Raw genomic sequence first — 27,796 nt, forward strand, 5'->3', positions numbered from 1 at the left:
CACTCACACTTGTATGACTGATGGGATATGGCCCTTGGGGACATAGAAAGGGGAGGATGATACCCAAACACAGGTGAAGGCAATGTCCTTTCCTACTTCATTAAAGATCATAACCTATGGGAGGCAGAATTCTAAGACGTCCTCCTCTCAAGATTCCTCCCCGTGATGTTCAGGTTTACCTCGGAGATATTACCTCGGAGATATTGTTCCAGATCACTGCAATAAAGCAAGTATCACAATAGAGCAAGTCACACAAATGTTTTGGTTTCCCAGTGCATATAAAAGTTATGTTTACACTATACTTTAGTCTATTAAATGTGTAATAATAGCATTATGTCTAAAAAATGTACATACCTTAATCGAAAAATACTTTATTGCTAAACAAATGTTAACCATCACCTGACAAAGCAGGGTTGCCACAAACCTTCAATGTGTAAGAATGCAATATCTACAAAGTGGAATGAAACAAAGCACAATAAAATGACGTATGCCTGTACTCACCCTTGTATAATCCCCTCCCCTTGGGTGTGGGTGGGATGTGTGAATATGTGTGAATGGGATATCATTTCTGTGATTATGTTACATTTTATGGCAAAGGTGAAGCGATTTTACAGGTATAACCAAGGTCTATAATCAGTTGACTTTGAGTAATCAAAGGGGAGATTATCCTGGTTGGACTGACCTAATCAGATGAGCCCTTTAAAGGAGGGTCCAGGGGTCAAACATGGAAGAAGTCAGAGATTCTTTCTTCTGCTGAACTTTAAGAAGCAAGGCTCCATGAGTTCTAAAGCTGCAAGAAAATGAATTCTCCGAATAACTACGTGAACTTGGAAGAGGACCCTGAGCCTTAGATAAGAGTACAGCCTTGGGACTTCCCTGTAGGTCCAGTGGTTAAGACACGCCTTCCAATGCTGGGGGTGCGGGTTCAATCCCTGGTTGGGGAGCTAAGATCCCACATGCCTTGCGGCCAAAAAACCAAAACATAAGACAGAAGCAATATTGTAACAAATTCAATAAAGACTTTAAAAATGGTCCGCATCAAAAAAAACTTAAAAAAAAAAAGAGTACAGCCTTGGGAATTCCCTGGCGGTCCAGTGGTTAGGACTTGGTGCTTTCACTGCCGTGGCGAGGGTTCAATCAATCCCTGGATCCCCCCACCAAAAAAAAGAGTATAGCCTTGACCGTTGAGTAGAATGTTAGCAGTGAGTTTTTTATAAATCCCCTTTATCATGGTGAGGAAATGCCTTTCTACTCCTAGTTTGCTGAAAGTTTTCATCATGAAAAGGTGTTGGATACTTTCAAATGCTTTTTCTGCATCAAATGAGATGATCGTGTGGGTTTTTTCCCCTTCATTCTGGTAATGTGGCATAGTTTTCATATGTTGAACCACCCTTGTGTTCTAGGATAAATCCTACTTGGTCATGATGTATACTCCTCTTACTGTGCTGCTGGATTAGGTTTGCTACTGTTTTGTCGAACTTTTTTTTCCACCTATATTCATAAGGGATATTGGTCTCTAGTTTCCCTTTTTTGTGTTGGTTTTGTCTGGCTTTGGTATCACGGTAATGCTGGTGTCATGAATGAATTAGGAAATTCTTCTTCCTTTTTTTATTTTTCGGAGGAGTTTGAGAAGCGTTGATGTTAATTCTTTAAATGTTTGGTAGAGTTCATCGGTGAGTCTTCTGGCCCTAGGCTTTTTTGGGGGGGACGGTTTTTGATTTCTGATTCAATCTTTTACTTGTTATAAGTCTGTTCAAATTCTTCTATTTTTTCTTGAGTCAGTTTTGGTGGTATGTGTTTTTCTAGGAGTTTGTCCATTTCATTTAGATTATGTAATTTGTCAGCATACAGTTGTTCATAGTATTTTTTTATAATCCCTTTTATTTCTGGAAGGTCTCCACTTTCAATCTGATTTTAGTAATTTACATCTTCTCTGTTTTTCTTAGTCAGTCTAGGTAAAAGTTTGTCCCTTTTGTTGTTTTCGAAGAATCAACTTTTGGTTTCACTGGTTTTGTTTTTTTATTCTTTATTTCATTTATCTCTGGTCTAATCCTTATTATTTCCTTCCTTCTGCTAGCTGTGGGTATAGCTTGCTTTTCTCTTTCTAGTTTCTTAGGGCATAATTTTAGATTATTGATTTGGGATCTCTCTTCTTTTATAATGTAAGCATTTTCAGCTATAAATTTCTCTCTGAGCACTGCTTTTGCTGTATTCCCATGAGTTTTGATATGTTTTCATTTTCATTCATCCTAAATTATTTTCTAATCTTACTTTTGATTTCTTCTTTGACCCACAGATTGTTTAAGAGTATGTTGTTTAGATGTAGAGAATGGACTTGAGGACACGGGGAGGGGGAAGGGTAAGCTGGGACAAAGTGAGAGAGTAGCACTGACATATATACACTACCAAAAGTAAATAGATAGCTAGTGGGAAGCAGCTGCATGGCACAGGGAGATCAGCTCGGTGCTTTGCGACCACCTAGAGAGGTGGGATAAGGAGGGTGGGAGGGAGATGCAAGAGGGAGGGGATATGGGGATATACATATGCATATAGCTGATTCACTTTGTTATAAAGCAGAAACTAACACAATACTGTAAAGCAATTATACGCCAATAAAGATGTTTAAAAAAAAAGAGTGTTTTGTTTAATTTCCACATATATGTAAATTTCCAAGTTTCCTTCTGTTACTAATTTCTAGTTTCATTCTATTGTAGCCATATAAGATACTTTGTATGATTTCAGTCTTTTAAATTTATTGAGATTTGTTTTGTGGCTTAACATATGGTCCATCCTGGAGAAATTTCCATGTTTAGTTGACAAGAATATGTATTCTGTTGTTGTTGGGTGGGGTGTTCTATAGATGTCTATTAGGTCTATTGGCTTAGAGTGTTGAATCTTTATTTCCTTATTGATCTTCTGTGAGGTTGTTCATCCATTACTGATATAGCATATTGGAGTCTTCAACTATTATTGTAGAGCTGTTTATCCCTTCAATTCTGCCAGTTTTTGCTTCATATATTTTAGGGCTCTGTTGTTAGGTGGATATATGTTTATAACTGTTATATCTTCTTGAAGGACTGACTTTCTTATCAATATATAATGTCTTTCTTTGTCTTTTGTAACAATTTTTTACTTAAAGTTTTTATTTTAAGCTATTAATCTAGCTACCCAGCTCTCTTTTGGTTACTATTTGCATGTTGTAGTCGATTGAATAGTGACTGTAAAAAGATATGTTTAAGTCCTGATACTTGTGAATGTAACTTTAGTTGGAAATAAGGTCTTTGCTGCAGCTGGGTTAAGGGTCTTGAGATGAGATCATCTTGGTCTTAGGGTGGGCCTTAAATCCAATGATAGATGACACTACAAGAGAAAGGAAAGGGATATTTGAGAGATACACAGAAAAGAAGGTAATGTGAAATGGAGGCACAGATTGGAGTGATGTATCTACCAGCCACGGAATACCAAGGATGCTAGGAGCCACCAGCAGCTAGGAGAGAGGCATGGGATGGATTTTCCCCCAGCAACTGGAAGGAACTAGTCTGGCTGATACCTTTATTGTGGACTTCTGGTCTCCAGAACTGCAAGAGAATAAATTTCCATTGTTTTCAGCCACCCAGGTTGTGGTAATTTGTCATGGAGAACTAATACACATGGAATATATATTTTCCATCCTTTCATTTTCCACCTATTTGTAACTCTGATACTAAAGTGAATCTCTTAGACAGCATATGGTTGGATCATGTTTTGTAATTATTTTTTATCCATTCAGTCAATCTCTGCCTTGTTTTTAAAGACAGCTTTACTGAGGGACTTCCCTGGTGGTCCAGTGGTTAAGACTCCGCGCTTCCACTGCAGGGGGCACGGGTTCAATCCCTGGTCAGGGAACTGAGATCCCATATGCCATGTGGCGTGGCCAAAAACCAAACAAACAAAAACAAAATAATAAATAGCATTAAAAACAGCTTTACTGAGGTATAATTCACATACCATACAATTACAGCGCTTAAAGTGTACAATTCAATGGTTTTTAGTATACTACATCATAAATTTTTAAAAACTATAAATAAATACATATTTATGTAGTAAATACATGTGCTGTCATTATATGTATTACATGTGGTCAAATACGTATAACAAAATTTGTCACTTTAACCATTTTTTTAAAATTAATTAATTAATTAATTTTTGGCTGCGTTGGGTCTTTGTTGCTGCACACGGGCTTTCTCTAGTTGTGGCGAGCGGGGGCCACTCTTCGTTGTGGTGCATGGGCTTCTCATTGCATGGCTTCTCTTGTTGCGGAGCATGGGCTCTAGGCACGTGGGCTTCAGTAGTTATGTCACTCGGGCTAAGTAGTTGTGGCTTGTGGGCTCTAGAGTGCAGGTTCAGTAGTTGTGGCGCACGGGTTTAGTTGCTCTGCGGCACGTGGGATCTTCCCGGACCAGGGCTCAAACCCGTGTCCCCTGTATTGGCAGGTGGATTCTTAACCACAGCACAACCAGGGAAGTCTCTAACCATTTTTAAGTATAATACTCAGTGACATTAATTACATTTTCAATGTTGTGCAGTCATCACCACTTCCATTTCCAAAACTTTTTCATTGCCCCAAGCAGAAACTCTGTAACCACTGAGCAATAACTCCTCATTGCCTTTCCACCAACCTCTCTGGTAACTTCTAATCTATTTGCTATCTCTGTGAATTTGACTATTATAGGTACCTTATATAACTGGAGTCATACAATATTTATCCTTTTCTGTATGGCATATTTCATTTATTATAATGTCTTCAAGGTTCACCCATGTTCTAGCATCAGAACTTCACTTGTTTTTATGGCTAAATAATATTCCATTGTATGTATATACCACATTTTGTTTATCCATTCATCTGTTGATGAACACTTGGGTTGTTTCCACCTTTCGGCTACTGTGAATAATGCTGCAATGAACATTGTCATACAAATATTTGTTTGAGCGAATGCTTTCAATTTCTTTGAGTATATACCTAGGAGTGGAATTGCTGGATCATATTGTAATTCTTGTTTCATTTTCTTTTTATTGTGTCAAAACATACATAGTGGGCTTCCCTGGTGGTGCAGTGATTGGGAGTCTGCCTGCCAATGCAGGGGACACGGGTTCAAGCCCTGGTCTGGGAAGATCCCACATGCCGTGGAGCAGCTAAGCCCGTGCACCACAACTACTGAGCCTGCGCTCTAGAGCCCACGAGCCACAACTACTGAAGCCCACGCGCCTAGAGCCCGTGCTCCTCAACAAGAGAAGCCACCGCAATGAGAAGCCCACACACCGCAAGGAAGAGTAGCCCCCGCTCGCCGCAACTAGAGAAAGCCTGCACGCAGCAACAAAGACCCAACGCAGCCAAAAATAAATAAATAAAATAAATAAATTAAAAAACAAAACAAAACATACATAGCATAACATTTATCATTTTAACCATTTTTAAGTGTACACTTTAGTGGCATTCACTGTGTTCGGATTGTTATGCAACCATCACCATCACTCATCTCTCATCTTTCCATCAGAATATCCCAGTGAAATGTTGTAAGTGTGGTGGATCTTGGGGGGTAGAGAAGTAATAGATAAGGGAAAGTTTGTATGGTTTAGCACTAGGAATTATAATTGCACTCACTGTCAGTTGGCAACTTTTTCTGTGATGGAATGCCTGAGGGGACTCAAAAGGGTTCATGGTAACATGAGGAACTGCTGGAATTTATATGTTGAGCATCTGAACACATGCCAACAGGGAGGGAAGGATTGCTCTCTCATCTTCCTGGGAAAAAAACAAAACAAAACAGGGCTTCCCTGGTGGCTCAGCGGTTAAGAATCCGCCTGCTGATGTAGGGCACATGGGTTCAAGCCCCGGTCCGGGAAGATCCCACATGCCGCGGAGCAACTAAGCCCGTGTGCCACAACTACTGAGCCTGCACTCTAGAGCCCGCGAGCTGCAACTACCAAGCCCACGTGCCACAACCACTGAAGCCCACACGCCTAGAGCCCGTACTCTGCCACAAGAGAAGCCACCGCAATGAGAAGCCCGCGCACGGCAATGAAGAGTAGACCCCGTTCGTCACAACTAGAGAAAGCCCGTGCGCAGCAATGAAGACCCAACACAGCCAAAAATAAATAAATTAATTAATTTAAAAAAAAATCTAAGATTTCACAAGAGTCTTATTACATTACATATCAAGTTCTCACGGTTGGAAGGACAAAAGAAAAGAAGCGCTGTTTGTTGGCTGGGATCAGAGGAGATGGGGGGATGACGCAAGTGTGCCTCAGCTCCCAGAGACGGATTCTGAAAGGCAACAGGTGTGTGGGGGCCGATACCGTCCCTACTTCTGAGCGGAGTGCCTTCAAGAGCCGGCATGGCGCGCACGTCAAAGATTATGGCCCCTATAGGCTTGCGTTTCTGACAAGTTTGGCCACAGAAGTGCTTGCAGTGACTCCTTAGACACCAAACTTTGGCACTTCTCAAACCTAAGCATGTCGGGATATGTTAAAAAAAATGAACCAAGAACCATTATATGTACAAATATTATTAATGCCTTTATCTTACAGGTGAAGTAACTGGGATCCGAGAAGTTAGGTGATTTGCTGAGGTTCACAGAGCTGGCAAGCCTCAGCGTTAGCTAGAACCAGTCTCTTCATTTCAGTGCTCATTTCATTCTACCACATTGTTTCTATTCAAAGGTTGACACTGTCTAAAATGTCAGATGATTTCCTCTGAATCTGTTTCAGAATTCAAACAATTTCAGCTTAAGCATTGCACGATATGTTCCAATGTACTCATTAGTATTCATTTTCCAAAACATTTTTTTTTTCTCGAGCATTTATTCCACTTTCTTTGGCACTGGTATCCTTGCTTCTACTGCTAGACCAACTGCTTTGGGTAGAGCTGACACCCCATCTAACTTAAGAGTGACATGAAACCTAGGCCTATCATGACCTCAGAGTTTGATTCAGGGATAGGTACACTTTCCATTCAGAGTCACTGTCTCACAAGGAGACTTTTGCTGAGAGTGTTGGGAGGGGGCGGGGAACCTCTTTTCTTCTAGAACTTCTAGCAGTAAGGATGAATGAAGCCAGGAGCTTGAGACCACTTTGACTATAAAGGAAGCCAAGAAAAGGAAAGGCAGAAATGAGAACTGGAGAAAACCTGAATCCTAAAGATGTCGTTTGAGCTCCTAAGCCAAAACACGCATTAAACTGGAACTTCTTTTTCTTTTTTTCTTTCAGTTATATGATCTAAGAGATTTCCTCTTTTGGTTAAGCCAATTTGAGTTGAATTTTCTGTCTTTTGAAATAAAAAGGTCCAACTAATATAACATTGTTTTGATTGTTTAGAAAAAATAATTTTAGGAAGGAAGAGGATGGAAATCACTAGAGAGTAAAATTTTAAAGTATTATATCTAATTATGAGTCAAGAACTTGAATTAGTTAGGACTGCTTTCAGCTTCAAGTTACAAAAACAACTAAACAAGAAGGATCTAAAAACAACTTAAACAAGAAGGATATTTTTGTTTTCATATAAAAGAAGTCTAGAAGCAGAAAAGCAAGGAAGTACCAAGGTTGGTTAACTCATCAGTGCAGTATCATTGAGTACCCAGAATCCCTTCTGTGGGCATAGATTGGGACTCTGAGACTTAGAATGAAGGCATTTGGATTCAGACAAATCTGAGAAACTTGAACCCTCATGTCCCCCTTAGATTCTTCCTTCCTTTCTTTCTTCCTTCCTTTCTTCCTTCCTTTCTTTCTTTCCTTTTTTCTTCCTTCCTTCCTTCCTTTCTTTTTCTCTTTCTTACTTTCTCTTTTTCTTTCTACTTATTTTAAAAGCTTAAGACTCATAATAAGTTGCAAAAATAGTATAGAATTCCTGTGTACCCTTTGCTGTTTCCTCCAATGATAATATCTTACATAAACATAGTACCTTGTAAAAAGTAGGAAACTGACAGTGATACAGTATTATTAACTCAGATGTAGGCTTTATTCAGATTTTGCCCGTTTTTACATGCCCTCCTTTTTTTTTTTTTGAGTGTACAGTTCTATGAAATTTTATCGTATGTGTGGATTCAAGTAACTATCACCACAGTCAGGATTCAGAACTGTTCCATCACCACAAAGAAACCCTTGTGCTGCCCCCAATAGTCATACCCTTCCCTCAGCTCTAACCCCTGGGAACTATTGATCTGTTCTCTATAACTTTGTCACTTTAAGAATGTTATATACATGGAATTATGCAGTATGTAATCCTTTGTGATAATGCCTTTGAGATCCATCCAAGTGGCTGTGTGCATTTCATTCCTCTGAGCTTTCTTTGCCAACCAAAATACTCCTTTTCCCCATGTCTCAGGAGACTAGCTTTCTATTTATTGAAGACCCTGTAGTGAATTCATCTGAAGTAGTTCGTCCTCTGACTTGGGAGAAGAAAGATCATGAGCGCCATCCCCACCCCACCCCCCCCACAAATTGCAAGATTTTTCAAATTTATATTGTCAGAGACCTGAGAATATATAGGGAATGGATTCTCCAAGTGCATGACAAAAAACAAAAAGCAGAACTTAACATTGGACTGGGATGAATTTAACATGGGAGCACTTTCCAGAGTTTTCAGATACAATGTGTAGTTCAAGCAGCAGATTGGTTGATAATGGTGGCTTATTTTCAGTAGGGTGAGAGGCCAAAACTTCCCTGGTATAATTTCAAGGAAGGAACCCAAAAGCTTCAGAAGCAGGAAAAATTGTTCCAGAGGACACTCTTTTCACTAAGACGTTGAGAAATGCATTGGAATATTTGGAATAGTTCATTTATGTTCTAGTAAAACTTAATGGTAGACTACATGTATTAGTTAGGATCAGTAGCGTCTTTAAAAAGCTCACTGATGTCTGCCATCTATAGGTCAGGGTTGATGGTGGGAGATTTCACCATTTAAATAGGTTCCTTGATTTCAAGCCACAGTAACAGGCCAGGTGTCAGTGCTTAACCACCAGAGACTAGGTGAACGCAGTTACTAAGATGGGCCAATAGGACCAGAGTGGCAGTCAGAATGCTTTAATTCACATAGCTCCATGGTGGTGGCTATTAATCACAGTGAATTAAATAGATGGGCACCTCACTTAAATACTTTTAGATCTATACAATCAGAAAGATTCTAGCTCTGGTAGGCATAGACCTGAGTCACCACAGTGAAGAGCCATGGCCTTTCATCCAGTGTGTGGATATATGCCATTTCACAGGTTCTTGAATAGAGAAGAGGTTGGGTCTTCTTGAGAAAGCCCTGTGACACAGCCAAAAATTTATCCTATAACTCTCCTTCCTTTTTTTCTCCCCGCCCCCCAAAACCAGCAGCCGTTTTCCAGAGTGAATGGGCACTAGGGAAAGGGAAATTTCTCTTTTAGGAATTTCTATATTCTGGTTATGAGTATGCCAATCCTTGTGGGCACCCAAGTAGCCACTGGAATCCATTGGTCAGAGTGGTAGCTTACGGAGGTCACGTGGTTAATCCAGTTTTGGCTCGAGCACACTGTACAATGATTTCAGGGGACTAACTATGGTTAGTTCCCTAGTTCCTGAATGCGTAGTTGGAAGAGACATACTTGGCAACTGGAAGAATATGCATATTGGCTCCCTCATCTATGGAGGGAAACATAATAGTAAGAAAGTCCAAATGGAAGTCCTGTAACTGCCCTTCTTTATCAAAACAATAAACCAAAAGCAAATTACATCCCTAGGGAGTTGCAGAGATTAGTGCAACCATCAAAGACTTGAAAAATGCAGGGAGAGTGATTCCTATCACCACCACCCCACCATTTAAGTTGCTCTTTAGCCTGCAAAGGAAGATGGCTCTTGTGTATTATTACAAACTTAATCAGGTGGTGACTCAACTGTAGCTACTGTTTTTAGGTGTGGTCTCTCTAATGGAGCATATCAATGTGTAGCTCCAGCTATTGCTGATCTACAAAGTGCTTTGTTCTCAGTACAATTCGACAGGCATCATCACAAACATACTGCTTTCATCTAACAGGAGCAGCTGCACATCTTCAATGTCTTTCCTCAGGGCTATGTAAAGTCTACTGCTCTCTGTCATAATCTAGTTTGTAGAGACCTTGATTCCCTTACCATCCCACAGAACATCATGCTGGTCCATTACAGTGATGACATTATATTGATTTGACTTGGTGGGCCAGAAGTGTCAAGAACCCTAGATGCCTTAGTAAGACACATGAATACCAGTGGATGGCAGATAATCTAGGAAAATTTAGATCCTATCACTTTGATAAAGTTGCCAGGAGACCAGTGGTCTGGGGCATATCAGAATATCCTCTGTAAAATAAAAGGCAAATTGTACCTTTAGCTGCTAAGAAAGAGGTAAAAACACTTGAGCCTTTTTGTATTTTAGAGACAAGATATATCACGTTTATATTGCTTTGTATAAGCCAGTTTTGAGTAGTTCCTAAAAGAAGAGAAAACTCTGAAGCAGGCCCACCCTGCAGGGCAAGCTGCTCTGTCATGTGGGTCATATGACCCAGCAAGGCCCATATGTTACATATCTGTGACAGGCTGTCATACAATATGAATCCTCCGTCAGATGTTGATAGTATAATCCCAGTGCAAAACTCTAGGGTTTAGTTCAAAATTATGCCCTCTTCTTGCAATAAGTATTCTCCCTTTGAGAAATAGCTCCTGCTTTCTTCTAGGTTGTGGTTGAAACTAAATGCCTGACCATGGAACACCAACTGAGATATGTGCTTTGAACATGTGACCAATAGATGGTGCTCCCATAGTCATAGTCAATAGGTTCAGGAATCAAGGGGTTGACATGGCTCTTTTCATTCTTACACTGGTAGATAACCACCTGGAAAAATGTTTTGATTCCTATTCCTACACCTGTGTGTTTTACTGGTTATAAGAACTTATTTCCCAAGTGAGGAGTGTTTCCACCAGAGGATACCAAAATATTTCCACTGAATTGGAGGTTGAGACTGACACTTGAACATTTTGGGTTTTTCAAACCACTAAACCAACAAGCAGAGAAGAGAGTTAACTGTACTGACTGAGGGATGGGTCCCAATTATTGAGTGGAAATGGGATTCTTGCTACCGAAAAGGTTAAGAAAGGACAGTGTTTGGAATCTAGAGATTCTTTGGGGGTACATTTTGGAATAGTTCATTTATGTTCTAGTAAAACTTAATGGTAGACTACATGTATTAGTTAGGGTTCTCCAGAAAAACAGAACCAATAGGATGTACACATGTATACACACACATCTTCATATATATAATATATACAAATATATAAAATATACTATTAATGTATGATAATATATAAGTAGACACATCTTTATATATAATGAAGAGACTTACTATAAGGAATTGGTTCATGGATTATGGAGGCTGAGGAGTCCAAAGATCTTCAGTTGGTAAGCTGGAGATGTACGAGAGCTAATGCATGAAGTCTGAGTCCAAAGGCTTGAGTACTAGGAAAGCTGATGACAGGTGTAAGGTCCAGTCTAAAAGTCCACAGACTCAAAACCCAAGAAGAGTTGATGTTTTGGGCTGAGTCCAAGGCCAGAAAAAAACCCAATGCCCCAGCTCAAGTAGTAAGGCAGGAGAAGTTCCCTCTTATTCAGACGTTTTGTTCTATTTAGGTCTTCAATTGTTTAAAAGAGGCCCACCCATATTAGGGAGGGAAATCTGCTTTACTCAGTCTGCTGATTCAAATGTTAGTCTCATCCGGACACACATACACTCACAGATACACCCAGAATAACGTCTGATCAAATGTTTGGGTACCCTGTGGCCCAGTCTAGTCGACACATAAAATTAATTATCACAGTACAACAACCCACTAAGAACTGAGTGAAGTCCTTCAAAAATGAAGATTTGGACCACCTGCCAGGTATGGGACTACAGTCAGCTGACATGCTGGCAGAGCGAAAAGGAAATGTGGGCTGTGTAATGGAAAGAGGGAGTTATAAATATCAACTATGGTATTGTGAGCAGTAACAGAAATGAGGACAGTAACAGCTATGCTTATTTTCTTCCTTTCTTGTTGTATTAGTTTCCAAGTGCTGCTGTAAGAAATTATCACAAACTTCGTGGATTAAAACAACAGACATTTATTTTTTCACAGTTCTGGAGCCTAGAAATCCAAAATCAAGGTGTTGTCAGGGCTGTGCTCTCTCTTTGAAGGCAGCAGGGAAGGATCGTTCCTTGCTTATTCCTGGTTGCTGGCAATCCTTGGCATTCTTGTCTTACAGGAGCATCACTCCAATCTCTGCCTCGGTTGTCACATGGCCTTCGTCCCCATATGTCTGTGTGTCCAAATCTCCTTTTCCCTTCCCCTGTAAGGACACCAGTCATTGGATTCAGGGCCCACTCTACTCCAGTATGATCTTAACTTGATTACATCTACGAACACTCTTTTTTCAAGTAAGGTCATATTCATAGGTATCAGGGTTTATCTTTTTGGAGGACGTAATTCAATGTGCAACACTTTTTTTTTTTAAACTTATTTATTTTTCATTTTTATTTATTTAATTTATCTTGGTTGCACCAGGTCTTAGTTGTGGCATGTGTGCTCCTTAGTTGTGGCATGCATGTGGGACCTAGTTCCCTGACCAGGGATCGAACCCGAGTCCTCTGCATTGGAGGGCGGATTCTTAACCACTGCACCACCAGGGAAGTCCTGTGCAACACTTTTTATGCATAAGACCAATTATTTTCCTCCTTCTCATTTCCCAGACTACTTTTTTTATTGAGGTATAAGTGACATACAACCTTATATTAGTTTCAGGTGTACAACTTAGTGATTTGATATTTGTATATATTGCAAAATGATCATCAAAATAAGTTAACATCTGTCACCACACATAATTACAGAATTTTTTTTTCTTGTGATGAGCACTTTTGAGATCTATTCTTGTAGCAACTTTCAAATACACAATATGGTATTACTAACTATAGTTGTCATGCTGTACATTACATCCCCATGACTTATTTATTTTATAACTGGAAGTATGTACCTTTGACCTCCTTCACCCAATTCACCCACCCTCCAATCACTGCCTCTGGCAACCACCAATCTATTTTCTGTAACTATGAGCTTGTTGTTGTGGTGTGTCTGCTTTGGAGAATACTAATTTAAACATCCAGGGATGCAGAAGATGATCTATTGGAGTGAAGGAAGAAAGTATGAAAACTTTCCTATTTCTTTGGTATCTTATCCTCTTGTAATTTCCATTTTTGAGTATGTTATATAACACTTAACATGCTAATACATATATAAGTTATACATTAATAAGTACACATATTGGAAGTACATGTTCAAAAATTTTGTACTGAAAGGATGTATGATCAAAAATATTTAGAGACCATTGGCAAACTGAATTAATTTAAGGGCCTTGAAATAGTCTTAGCAACATGATACTGTTATAAATTCACAATGTATTTAATAAGGGGATGGATGGATAAGAGAGTGTTTAATATACAGAAATTCATCCAGTGTTATATGGGTTATAGTTTTTGCTTTTTTCTTAACTTCCTCTGAAATCCTGGACAAGTTACTTAATCAGTGCTGGCCTCATTTTCTTCTTATCAAATATGTGGATTAGGTTAATTTGATTAATTGTGCTCAGTGGTACTCCAGAGGTTTTGATGAGTTTCTGCAGAGCCCCTGCAAAGGCAGGAGGAAGGGAAGACTACAGGCAGGTACCAGCCTTGCTATATTGCTGGACCGTTGGGGAATTCCTGAATTGCTTCATCTAGAGCGCCTAGCTCCCGTTATAGGTCAGGGTAAGAACAGAGGATTTGTCAAGCGGCGGGGAAGGGATGGGGGAAGAAAAGAAAAGAAAACCACTGGGCTAGATCACCTCTTAAGATCCTTTTCCATTTTAAGGACAAATGAAATTCAAAGTTATTATAACAAATCTCTGGTATTGAGAATAAAAGCCTGTCTAAATATGAGATGATGTCTTCATAAGTATAAAACTCCTGGGTGAGATAAACACAATCAAACATATGGAAAGCCATTATCAATAGACTGGGTTTGATGTAAAATGCAAGGTTGCACTATTGTCTTATCATCTCAGTTGGCCTTTCCTCGAGTTAGCTTACTTTACAAAGTCAACCACAGTATAACTTGTGCAGTGGCTATATTTTTTTCTAAAAATCTTTTATCAACTTATTAATGCATGTGATCAGTTTAACTGGTGAACAAGAAAAGAAGGAAACCAGAAAAGAACCCAGAGAGAAAAGAAAGAGTTGGCAGAGAAAGAATAGCACATTTAACACTTCCAGGATGAAAATGCTTTGAAATAGACTACATATTTGGCTGCTTATTTTGAACAAATATTTTAACTGCTTAGTTTCTAAAATAAGCTCTGTTTGGCCTTTGGGATTCCATATTGGTATTTTCCTGTTTCACTGACATGAAAAATTAAGAACATTTATTTCACTACATAATTATTCACTGGTTACTCTTTTTTTTTCCCCCACTGGTTACTCTTTAACACCCTCTTTCTTTCCACTTGATTATTCAATCCTGCTGGAGTATTCCTTGTTCCCTTGACTCTCAGGAGAAGCAATAGTATGCTAACAATGCATCCGTGTGGGCTGTGAACCAATGATTTTAAATCCTACGCACCATGATGTTTTTTAAGTAATGGCAGCCAGAAACCACTCTTACAGTCCTCTTATTTTGTTGTGTTTCTGTGACTGGGGGCCGAATTATGTAATGGATGCGCAAGATGTTAAAATGGGCAATATGCTTGTGAAGTCTCTCCCAGGAGCTTGTGCTGTTTGGAATCTACTTACCACCCTGACTCCACATAAAGGCAAGACACACATCATTCAGTAACATTCTGCTCAGTTTAGAAACACGTCACTAATTACCCACTGTGGTCTGAAATACTTTCAATGTACGTATACAGAAATACAGGTTGCCCTTAATCTATGTCATAATCTGTCCTATTCCCCACCCCGTTAAAAAAGAAAACTACATAAACACACTACTATATATAAAATAGATAACTAATAAGGACCTACTGTTATAGTACAGGAAGCTCTACTCAATGCTCTGTAATGGCCTATATGGGAAAAGAATCTAAAAAAGAGTAGATATATGTGTATGTATAATAGATTCACTTTGCTGTACACCTGAAATTAACACAACATTGTAAATCAACTATACTCTAATAAAAATTAAAAACAAAAAGACTAAAACGTTATGTAATCCCAGATTCACACTTAGTACATCCAGGTACGCTAGAACTTGATGAAAGACTGACCTCACCAGAGGTACCCGGTCTCAGCAGCCCAGACCACATCCAGATCCTCACTGCCTCCAGTCTCACCTCAAAATCAGCCAGACGCACTTCCTTGCCCCGCCCCTTCCCTCACAGCCAATGGGACGCGCGGCACAACCGGTCCGCAACAACTCCAGGGAACCGCCCCTCCATCGTCTCAGACTGGGGCTGGGCGTCTGCCCCTTAGCGTTTACAGGACGTGCGCATGCGCACCCTCACAGGGCCTTGGTGAGGCGCTTAGGGAGCGATTTTCCTCTGCTTTCTTTCTCCAGTCGCGCAACTCTCCAAAACCCTTCCACCGTACTGTTACTGAGGAGCCCTCTCCTAATCCCTCAGAGAACGTGCTGCTGCGGCCTTCGGTGCGCCAGTACCCGGATGTGGCACCGCTCTCGCCCGGCGGGGACTCTGTTGCTGGGCGGAGCGCGGCGGCGTGCGCGTGGGCAGAGAGAAGGGGGCCCCTGGGCCCGGGCGCTCGCCGGACGCCGGCAGGTACCATCACTGCCCACGGGGGAGGAGGCGGCGCCGGCGCTCGGGCGTCCACCCCGGAGCGAGGGCCCGGGGGAGAAAATAGGCCGGCAGTTAAGCTTGCTCCCCGCCGCCCGCGCCGTCTCCCCGGGGCTAACCTCCCCCGGCCCCCTGTGCGCCCCGCGCTCCCGGTCGGGGGAGAGCGTGGTCTCCTGGCGGCCGTCGCTGTAGCCCGGCCGGGGAGCCCGGAGGAAGCGGGGGAGTCCCCGCCCACGGCCCCCTCCTCTCTGCCCGCCCGCCGCCGCCGCCTCGGAGCTGCTGCAGTCCGGCCTCCAGTCCGAGCGGGGGGCGCGGCGGCGGCGGCGACGGCTGGGGAGCGGCTGTGGGCTCGGCGGGGACCGCGCCGCCGCCCCCGTGAGTTATTCTCACGTCCCCCGGGGCTCGCTGCCGCCCCCGCCGGCGCCGAGAGTCCGGCCCGGGCCCAACTCCCTCACGGGTCCCCCGGCGGCGGCGGCGGCGGCGGCAGAGCCCACCGCTCGGGCCCCGATGAGTAACTCCAGGAATAACCGGGTGATGGTGGAAGGGGTCGGGGCCCGAGTGGTGCGCGGCCCGGACTGGAAGTGGGGGAAGCAGGACGGCGGCGAGGGCCATGTGGGCACGGTCCGGAGCTTCGAGAGCCCCGAGGAGGTGGTGGTGGTGTGGGACAACGGCACCGCCGCCAACTACCGCTGCTCCGGGGCCTACGACCTGCGTATCCTGGACAGCGCGCCCACGGGTAAGCGGCGGCCACCTGGCCCGGGGCCTGCGCGCGTGGGGGCAGGGGCGAGGCGGGGTGCGGGGGCGTCGGGCGGCCTGGGAGAAGCCCGCGGTGGAACGCCTATCGTGCAGCGCCTGGCTGGAGGAAGCGGAGAAGGAGCCAAAGGGAATTTTAGGTTCAATACCTGGTAAACAAAAACTTGCAAAAAAGAGCCCTCTTCTCTTCCCTCCGTCCCATCCCCAAGGGAAATGATGGCTGCACCGTCACGGGGATGCTTTCAAGCCTGGAAGGCACAAAGCACCGGGAAGACCGCAGACACTTCCCCTCCTCCTCCTCCTCTAGGGAAGGGGTCTGGAGAGGCCTGTCTAATAAGCCATTGAAATTAATCAGCCACCGAGTGATCAGTGTCTGAAGGGAGGCTTGCCTTGCCATATGGTGTTTAGTTGACCGGTTACAATTGCCGAGGGGCCATTGGTACCTCGGATTTGTTGCGATACCCTTTTTTCCTCCTCATCTAACACATAGAAAGACTTGGAGTTCAGTAGCTGAATGCTGCTACTTAGTACCCTGTGGAATGATTTTTCATTTTAATTGTTTCGTTGTGTATCTTTATACCAATAGAGGGAAAAACAGCCTTAGCTGTTGAACCCTTTCTTTGTGTTAAATATTCTTTTCAAGTGGAAGATAGGTATAGGGGACGCCTGATATCTTTTAACATCTCAGTTCATTTGTAAGGTTATGTCAGAGACTTATCCATTAACACAGCAATGAGTCAGTGTCCTTCTTGATTCACCAAATTTCAGGGAACTGTTTGTTATTGACTCTAGAATTTTTATATAATATGATAAACTGAAAGCTTGCTCTCAAAATAATTTAATCGAATTCATTTTCACATAGATTTATCCTTGGTACTCTGTTCAGTAGGAAATAGTTTCAAATTTAAAATTTGATAATTTTCGGAATGCTTAAATAAGCTATTTTTAAAGCTTTATGATTGAGTTCGGCAGAACCTAACAAATCCTGAAATGGGTACATAGTTATTGTTAGCACCAATAAAAAGGAAATTAACACAAGGCAATTCAGTTTTTGAATAGATAATTCATAAAATTGTGTTTCTTTGCTGGCTTTTTAAACATTGCAGAGGATTTATGTGCAGGACCAACACGGTACAAAAAGGGGCCACCATTGTTATCAGTTTCTTGTGTGTTCTTGCAGAATACTCATTGCAAGCATATGTATTAACGTATTGTAAATCTGCAACCCTTTTAAGGCCCAGTGGTAATAAACTACTATATTCTTTTCTGTACTTTTGCTTCTTAACTTAATAGTACCTATTAGTGATTGTTCCATGTTAGCACATAGATGTCGGCCTTATTCTTTCACAGCTGCATAATATTACAGTGATTGGATGCAGTAATTTATTTAACCAGTGCTTTGTTGATGGGCATTTGTATTCTTTCAGGTTTTCTTATTACAGTGATGCATTGAATGAATCCTTGTACATATATCCTGTGCATGAGTACTGAGTACTTTGGAAGTGGAATTGCTGCATCAAAGAGTGCACATATTTAATATTTTGAGAGATGTTGACTAAATGCCTTGCGAAGACATTTTACCAATTTATCCTCCTACAACACTGTGTGGGGCATATTCCTGTTTCTGCGCACTCTTAAAAATTTTATCCTGCTAGCTAAAGCTAAAGTTTGAGCTCAATAATTTGGATGCATCTTGGGATCAGTAATTGTAGGTTTATGGGGAATTTTAAATATCTTTACAGGGTAAAGGTAAAGTGTAACAGATCCTGTACTACAGCAATTTTTGAAGGGATATTCATGTTGTCTGTATGTTTTCTAGTATGGAGTATATCTGTCGTGTAAATAGTTTCATTATCTTATGTAAAAACAGGTATTTTTCAGAGGTTTAAAAATCTTAGTTTACTTTACAGGATAATTGTACACATTATTTAATTTGTTGGTATGTATCAATTCATCTTGTTCATCTGATTCTGTTAGCAAACATTTTAAAAACACTTCTGGAGAAAATTAATTTTAAGCAAATAAAGCAAGAAAGTAAAGTTTCTTTAAAAAGAAAACGTATGGTATGTTAAAATGTAGAACAGTACTGTTTGTTGTTTAGGACAGGGTTTCTCAGTTTTGGCACTATTGCTGTTTTGGACTGATTAGATAATTCTTTGCTGGAGGGGGCTGTCCTGTGCACTGTGGCAGCATCCCTGGTCTCTACCCACTGGTTGCAGTTATGATAACCCAACATTTTTCAGACATTGCCAGGTATGATTGCTGCGGGTTGGTACTCATTGGTTTGGGGATATGTGCATATGTGGTAAAAGTATACCAAAAAATAATAATAAATGCCAAGTTCAAGGGAGTGGATATCTTTACACTGAAGGAAGTGGAGTGTAGTAATTTTTTGGGTAAATTTTATGTCTTAAACTGGGTGGTGGTACATAGGTGTGTGTTATATTTTTATGCCTTTTGTATTCTTAAATTTCATAGTTAGTTTTAAAAAGTCTTGTAATATTTACCAGGACAACTGAGATTGCCTTTGGTTATTCATTCTTTGTTCCTTACTTGTTACCCACATTATGTGAACAGAAAATTTATTGCAGTCTGTTTCGGAATTAAGGAATGGGTAGCTTTTAAAATAAAATTCTGTGAAACTTTCCTGAGAATTAAGGATTCTGGAATGGTTGAGTCATTTTGAATCTTTCTGATATTTCTATACTGTGTGTTGGAGATTTTGTCTGAGGGTTTTATGTGGGGTCTGTAACATTTTGGCACAGAAGCTTTGTTATTTTTTTTCTTTCAGGTGACACATGATAAATTTGAATTTATGGCCTAGGATAGTCAAATCTTGAGAAGAGGAGCATTTAGTGTATATTTGAATGATATAACTTCTATCTTGTATCCAGATGTATTTGGTTAATTTGTAGTGAGCAAGAAGTTCGTGAAAATATATATGTTATTGGTGAATTAGTTTTGAGTTAATTTTGTGAAGTCTGTAATCAAGTAGGTATAGTTGACCTTTTATCATTTAGGTACTGATTTTATAGGATTTGGGGAGAATCCCCAATTCAATTGAAAGTCTAGAAGTGCTGACCCTGGATAAAAAGTGAAATGGATTAATAACCCTCAGCGTTGCCTTTCTGAGGCCTCCTGTTTCTCTTCTGATCTGTTTCTAGAACTACAGGAGAAAAGAGTGTTATCAGGGGACAGAGTCTTAGGAAAAAACAGGACTTGTGTGAACAATGTTTGGGGAATAGGATGCCAGACCTGGAAAGGATGAGATTTTGTGAGAGGTTTTTTACTAATGGCATCTGGAAGGAAAACTTGATTTTCCTATAGATCCTATCTATTTTAAATATGTAAAATGTTTTTTCCTTTTTATCTTCATCTGCTAAAACAATGTTTTAAGTAATGAAAGTCCATCTAGTTTTAATACTCCTTGTAAATTGAGGCTTGGTTGAACTGAGGACCTCAAGAAATCAACTTGAAGATCTCAAGAAATAGTCATCCCTCTGTCAGTACTTCTCAGACAGACAGTAAGCATGCAGATTAACTGGGAACCTTTAAAATAGACATTCTCATTCAGTAGGTATGGGATTCAGCAAGAGTAGTTTAAAAGCGCCCAGGTGATGGAGATGATGCTGGCTCATGGACACACTTTGAATAGCAGGATGCTAAGTGACTGCTTGTCTTTTGAGATGTCCAGGCTCTTTGTTGTTTCCTTTTCCCCTCAGCTGATTCCAAGCCTTCATTGTTTGTCAGTAATATATGTCTTCAATTTTGGAGACTGACATTGGGCAGGAAGAAGGGGAGGAAATAAAGGAACATGAAACAGCTTTCTTTTTAAAAAAAAAAAACAAAACTACTCTTCTTCTTTTTTTAACTACTCTTTTTAAAAAATTTATTTATTTTATTTTATTTATTTTGGCTGTGTTGGGTCCTAGTTGCTGTGTGCAGGTTGTCTCTAGTTTCCACGAGAGGGGGGCTACTCTTCGTTGCGGTGCACGGGCTTATTGCGGTGGCTTCTCTTGTTGTGGAGCATGGGCTCTAGGTGCGCGGGCTTCAGTAGTTGTGGCACCCGGGCTCAGTAGTTGTGGCTTGCAGGCTCTAGAGCGCAGGCTCAGTCGTTGGGATGCATAGGCTTAGTTGCTCCGCGGCATGTGGGATCTTCCTGGGCCAGGGCTCAAACCCGAGTCCCCTGCATTGGCAGGCGGATTCTTAACCACTGTGCCACCAGGGAAGTCCCAAAACAGCTTTCTAATATATGTATTTGTTTGCAAATATAATGCTGTCTTAATATATATTTTCGTCCTAAACTTTACAACCTTATCCCTCTGGTTGGATTAGGTATTGCTTTTGGATGTATTTCCCGGTAGCTGGCCACCAGGTTCTCTTCCACCTTCCTTAATTGCTAGGCAGTGTGATCACAGTGCACTCTGTGCTTCTGTCTACTGCCACAGGTATGCTGTGTTGTAATTGTCTTTTGCATGAGATTATTAGTTTGAGAGGAAGGAGTGTGTGTGTGTGTGTTCCTTCTATCTCTATTTTCTAGCAAAGCCATAGCTCTGGATGAATATTTTCTGAATAAAATGCTTTTTTCAAAGAACTTTGGACTCATTTGATCTGCGGTTAGGTAGATATTATCCTAACACAGATAAAAGGGAACTAAGCCTTGGAGAGATGAAGAAACTTGTCCAGTCACAAAGCTGGTGAATGGCAGATGTAGGGATGAAAACTCAGTTCATTGCTTTTCCTCATCATTCTCTCTTCCATTTATGGTATAGTAGTTCAGAAATGATCACCATTTGTATTACTTTTCCTGAGGGAAAATTGATTAGGAAATTTAAATAATTTATTCTAGTCTGTGATATGGTTATTTGATTAACTTAATGTAACATTGTTGGAGATTAATGGTTTTTCTGTGTGTATCCAACATGACAGGTAGTTTATTACATGTAATTATCTTTAGCCTCCTTTAAGAAAACATTTTCAGTCCTGTGAAAGAGTTTTTGCAAAGTAATTGCTGTCAAAGCAAGTAATTGAGCTGCACATGAGGCTGTCAGATTCTCCAGCTTGGCTGGTCAGCCTTTACTATATGGTATTGTTTTTTTACTTTATTGGGGTTCTTCATCTTTTATGTTTTCTTTGTTCCAAACAGTGGCTCCAAGTCCCAGTCATCCTGCACTCTTGAAGCCAAGCTCTGCCCTTGGCAGAAGATGTGACATGGTCATGTCTCTAAACTATCAGATCTTACTGAAACTCACCTTGTTCATAAAGCTTCTTTTGTTTTATGAGAAAAATTGGCTTATTAATATTTATGTTTGTATGTGTGTGCTCAGGGGCAACATAGATACTTACATTACCTGGTGTGGGAGAAAATTTTCAATTAGAAGTTAGAAGCCAGCTAGCTAGCTTTTTCGTTTAGCAATGAAATAAATGGATTATATCAATTTAAATATAAATTTCCCTCTACCTTTGAAAATTTGATTTAATGTTAATAGTAAAGAGCTAATATCTATTCATACAGCTAAATCACAGCTAACCTGGGAAATACAAATTAAAAAAAGAGATTTCACCCCATTCAGATTGATTAAAAGTCTAAAAATAGTATGCATTGGTAAAGAATATGGGGAAATCAGAACTCTCAAGTTACTGGTGGGAATGTAAATTAGTACAACTACTTTGAGAAGCAGTTTGGCAACATCTTGTAAATTAAAAAAAAAAAAAATTCATGTATCCTGTAGTTGAGAAAATTTACTTCTAAATGTTACGTCATGAGATTCTCAAGCACACATCCATAAAGAGATATGTATAAAGAAATTCACTCTAGTCTTGTTTATAAAAGCAATAATTTGAAATGACTGAAAATTTATATGTAAAGTATATTATGTTGCATGAGTCCCATACAATAAAATATTATCAGTTAAAATGAAAGAATTAGCCTATATTTACCAGATATATGGTGAGTGAAAAAGTAGATTTCAAAGAGATACTGTAGATAATACTGTGTTTTTTATGTAAGTTTGGAAAAAGACTGAAAGGATCTAACCTCAGGGTGGTATTTTGGTATTTTGCTTTTCATCTCATCAAATTATTGTTTTTCTTTTTAATGAGAGCAATATGATTTTTCTTCATTGTTTTTGGAAATCTTGGTTTAGTATGTTAGTAAATCAAGTCTGATTCTAAATTGAGTTTGTTTCCATTCTTGATTTTGTTGGACGCATTAGCTCTCAGGAGACCTCACGAAGATAGACGATAGAGCCAAAGGGAAGAAGTGCATTTCTGATGTGTGCTTGCTGGTTTTTAAGCTGTTGTCTCTTGCCTTCAGCTCACTCTCTGTGCTCCTACCCCTGAGGCTGGTCTGGGAGTCTGCACATGGTATTTTTCCTTTGTCAGCTGGATCCCTGTTGGCTCTGCCAATAGGGGGCGCTGGATGGAGACTGGAAGGCTTGGGGGTGGGAAGGGATACGCTCTTTCTTGTTTTGCTTGCTCTTCCTTCAAGTATCATTTCACTAAGCAGGATTTCAGTGTCAGTATTTGATTCCAATTTGCTTATTTCCAACACCATCAGAAGTAGCCTGATGTGCGCCCCCCCGCCCTGTGACCCTAGCACCTGCCAGTTGCAACCCCTCTTTAAAGGTCTGGATCCCAGCCCTATGAGACCCCTCCTTAAAGCCTCTTCCTTTTTTTTTTTTTTAATATGCCATGATTTATTATTTTTTAAAAATTTATTTACTTATTTTTATTTTTGGCTGCATTGGGTCTTTGTTGCTGCGCATGGGCTTTCTCTAGTTGTGGCGAGCGGGGGCTACTCTTTGTTGCAGTGTGCCTGCTTCTTATTGCAGTGGCTTTTCTTATTGTGGAGCACAGGCTCTAGGCGCGCGGGCTTCAGTAGTTGCAGCTCGCGGGCTGTAGAGCACAGGCTCAGTAGTTGTGGCACATGGGCTTAGTTGCTCTGGGGCATGTGGGATCTTCCCAGACCAGGGCTCGAACCCGTGTCCCCTGCATTGGCAGGTGGATTCTTAACCACTGCGCCACCAGGGAATTCCCCGCCTCTTACATTTTAATAATACTATTTTTTCATTGTTTCCCCATTTCTAGAAGTGGTGTGGTTTCCTGTCTCCTGACTGGACCCTGATTAATACAGTGTGCTTACCGAATCTCAGTCTTATTTTTCTATCCCATTTATCAGTTAAGTAAACATTTTTATTGAAATTTAGCTAGTAATTTTCCATCTTTTCTGATGCTGATCAATTCTAACAAACGAATTGGACCGTGTTTCACTTTTACATTGTGAATAAATAAATTCAGAATCCACTGAATTTAAAATGAAATAAAAGTGATGTTCTTTTATGGATGCAGCTATTAGAGTTTATTGGTGATACACATTGTTTCAGCATTAAAGACCATATAATGATGGAAGTATCTCCAAATGTCAGTTTTCACCGTGCTTACTCTAGTTTCTTTTGGACTGCATTTATTTTCTTATTTATTGTCAGACATCACCTTTACCTGGAAGGGATAGATTAAATGGTATAATTTAAAAATATGCGTCTTCTAGGGGACACACCATTAACAACCACTTTTCATTCCGGAAAAGGTGTGCAATTTGGGAGTACTTATTTTATTAAAAAAAAAAAAAGGAACTATTCTTAATTTTGACTCTCAAGCACTTTGTTGCAAGATAATCAACAACATGTTGTTTTGTATCATTAGGAGGTGCTCCACAAGACTGCTTAACTAGGCACAAAATAGGAACAGCCCATTTTAATGTGCAAGAAGTGAGCAACAGTGTTATTTAGACCCTCACGCTGTCAAACTCCCACTCACCTTTAGTACACCTTGTATTCCATGTGTGATTTTTTTTCTTTTTTTTGTGGAGACCCACTGAGGGTGCTAATATCAGCTGAATAATGTACAATTAATAACCTAATTTCATTCATAGATTTTTAGCAAAATAGTAAATATAGGGAATTCCCTCTCAGTCCAGTGGTTGAGACTCTGAGCTTTCACTGCTGAGGGCCTGGGTTCAATCCCTGATCAGGACCTAAGATCCCACAGCTGTGTGGTGTGGCCAAAAAAAAAAAAAAAAGGAAAAAAGAAAAATAGTAAATATAAAAGTATTAATGGAGGTCCACAACCCTTTATTCAGAATGCTTGGGACTGAATTTATAAACTTTTGTTAATGCCCACTTCCAGGTCCACAGCAGCACCCTGTCATCAGATACACCAATATTTCTGCAGGAAGCATATGAATGGTTATGCTAAGGGGGTAAATAAAGACTACACAGCCTCTTGTTTGTTCAGATCAGGATTTACCACTAAGTGAGTTTCCTGCTCATTTACAAAAAACTTAAGAGTTTTGGGATTTTGGAACAGATAAGAGATTGTGGGCTTATCTCTTTAATTTCAGAGATCATCTTTTGTATTTCCTGGGTCACGTACTTCACTTTGAAAACCATTGCACTGTCATCAAGCAGGAGCTTATGCATTTTAAGTATCTGTAGGGAAATGGCTTTTTTAGAACACTCCTCCTTCTCCTAAGCCCATTTCTTTACTCATATACTTTCATATGTCCCTGTACCAATTTAGCTTGCCTTTTTTTATCATCATGTTTGCATTACAGCGATTAAAGCACCTCCTCAGATGGAACTAGGAACGCAGGAACAATTTCGATCTTTGCCCATAGATGAGCTCTATGTAAATAAGTTCTTGTGAAATAGTCTGGTACCTAAGTTATCTTTAAAACTTTGTTTCTGAGGGAAAATGGTTCTGAATTTTAAACAACCGGCTTTTAAATGAACTTGAAGAATGCAACTAAGATAAGGTGGGGTTTAAATTAATGGAGGAGATAATGGAACACAGCAGGTAGTCCAGACATTCATTTCTGGCTTTGGAGTGCCTTTGGGAGCATATTTACTTTTGTAGATGCTTGCTGTGGTTAGGGTTAGTTTATATTCTCTAAGCACACTCATGATAAGAGTATATAGCTTTCTCCTGGGGTGGATTTATCTTCTTGATGATAATTTTGTTCCGAAAAAATCAAGAAATGGGGTAGAAACGTTTTGATATGAAAACAAATCATTATTTGAATTTTGGGAGTTTTGCAGGGCTAGCGATAATAAATCATAAAAGTTTGAGATTGTAATATTTTACATTGTGGTGCTTTGCTCACCCCTCTTTCCCAGTCTCTTATCATGGAGTAGTGGAAAATGCACGAGCTTAGTAGCGAAGTCAAGATATTTGTTCATTCTAGATTTTCTCACGTGGTCTCGTTAACTAGGGGAATGGACTAACATTTACTGAGCTCCCATCATGTGTCAGGAACTATACTAAACTTTTTACGTACTTTATCTCATTTAATCCTCAAAAGTGTTGTTTGATAGCCTTCATTTTACTTAGGAGAACACAGGCTATGAGAAATGAACTAATTTGCCCAAGATTTCATAAGTAATTGGTTGATGGTTGAGATTCAAATCTAGGTTTGTCAGTCTTTTTTTTCCCCCTACCTTATAACATTAGTCTCTTTAAAACTTTAATTCTTCACCTGTAAAATGAAGTTGCAGTAGGTCAAGGTACACAGGTGTTTTGCTTGTAAAATGAAAAAATGAATTTTTATCTGTTAGCAGGAAAAAAATAAAGTGGATAAAATTCTTATTTTTGTTTGACCTCATTAGTTTTCTACTCTTGTGTAACAAGTGCTAAAAATAACAAATACATTACTAAAATTGCCAGTTGTATACCTTATTTGATGCCTTGTTTCTTTTGTTTGGACTGTGTAAGGCATGATTGTAATTTTATTATGCAAGCTTATAATAAAGTAGAGTAGCAGAGGCTGCAAAAATGGATGAGAGAATAACTTGTCCAACAGAAAAGATATGATGAAAGAGTTCTAGATTTTGGGTGAGGCACTTTCAAAGACATCTCCTTAACTCATAACAGGAGTTGGTTGGAAGTAGATGGTGTTTCACTCTACAACACTTTTGAAATTAACTAAGAAGTAGATAATCTTTTCAATTTTAAAAATGTATCTCTTTGAGATTTATTTGAATCTCAATCAATTTATTTGAATTTATTTGAATATTAGAATAGGATTTAATAACTTATATTTTGAGTGCAGAAGGTTGAATGGGGAACATGATGCCCTAGATATGTAATTATTCTTCAAATAAAATCAGAGCTAAGTAGAGGGAAAAACCCTGGTAGGGTAAGAGCATAAGAGGCCAAGCTTTGTAATCAGACTCCTCACATGGGTTTGAATTTGAGCCTGTGACTCAAACGTGTGACTTCATATCTTCAATTTCTTCATCTATAAATGAGGATAATAATGCCTACCTTTTGGTATTGCTGGGAAAGTTAATAAAATATATGTGAAGCACCTAGCTTGGTACCGATTTAAGTAGTGGTTAGTATTATTAATAATAACAATACTATTTTCACTAATTTACTGTTTCTCAAGAGTAAGGAATGTGCAGTACGCCAACCAGCTGGCAGGTCACAAAGGCCTCACCCTCAGTAGGAATTTTAATTACATTTCAGCCAGTTTCTAAACCATAAGTACTTTGATGGTTCAGGGAGAATAAGATGCATTCTCTAGTTGGTTAACCCTCTTTAATCTCTGTAAACTTTTTGTCACATTGATTTGGGGTTAAAATTGAATGAATCCATAAATCAGAAATAGGAATTCTTGGTTGGTTGAGTGACATCAGCAAATGGTTATGCCACAATAAGTAATTGCTTTTAAACACTGGTTAATGACTTGTAAATTATTCTTTAAGGTTAGGTAAAATCTTTTAATTAGGGCAGAAGTTTAGAGGATTAGGTAGGCACTATACTAGTCTACTGGGAATGCTTATTTTTTATTTTAAAAACATTTTAAAATTTATTACATAGTATTTAAGATATCCAAGTGGATAAGTGATTAATAAATAACTGTGAACCTATCTAGAAATAAAGCATTTCTAATGTTTAAAACACTCTCTGTACTTCTTCCCAATTTCATTCCCTTCCTCTCCTAAAGTAACCACCGTATAGAAATTAGTAATTCCCATCGGTTTCTTTACATTTATGCTGTGTTGTATATATCCGTAAACAGTGCATAGTACTTTATTTGCAACATTCTGTATTCTTGAATAATTTTAAAATTCAGCATTATGGTTGAAGGATTCATCCATGTTGAATTGTGTGGCTCTTGAGCGTTCATTTTAGGTATTCCATTGTATACCTAATACATATCTTCAC

At 39.8% G+C, this 27,796-nt stretch overlaps 1 protein-coding gene and 1 long non-coding RNA gene across 2 annotated transcripts in view; one reads left to right on the top strand and one right to left on the bottom strand.

The window, feature by feature from the left end:
• Window positions 1-12,104: 12,104 nt before the first annotated feature.
• LOC132347276 (uncharacterized) lies at window positions 12,105-15,918 on the bottom strand. Its single transcript, XR_009497157.1, has 2 exons — window positions 15,293-15,918; window positions 12,105-12,349 (listed from the first exon to the last, which is right to left on the bottom strand). It is a non-coding gene; the product is annotated as an uncharacterized LOC132347276 (long non-coding RNA).
• Window positions 15,492-27,796, top strand: part of MIB1 (MIB E3 ubiquitin protein ligase 1) — a 119,028-nt gene continuing 106,723 nt past the window's right edge. Inside the window, exon 1 of the mRNA XM_059893667.1 lies at window positions 15,492-16,550. Coding sequence (XP_059749650.1) covers window positions 16,322-16,550 — 229 coding nt within the window. The 5' untranslated portion in view covers window positions 15,492-16,321. The remainder of the gene's footprint in view (window positions 16,551-27,796) is intronic.

Source organism: Balaenoptera ricei, chromosome 14 (assembly GCF_028023285.1).
Source record: "Balaenoptera ricei isolate mBalRic1 chromosome 14, mBalRic1.hap2, whole genome shotgun sequence".
Lineage (NCBI taxonomy): Eukaryota > Metazoa > Chordata > Mammalia > Artiodactyla > Balaenopteridae > Balaenoptera > Balaenoptera ricei.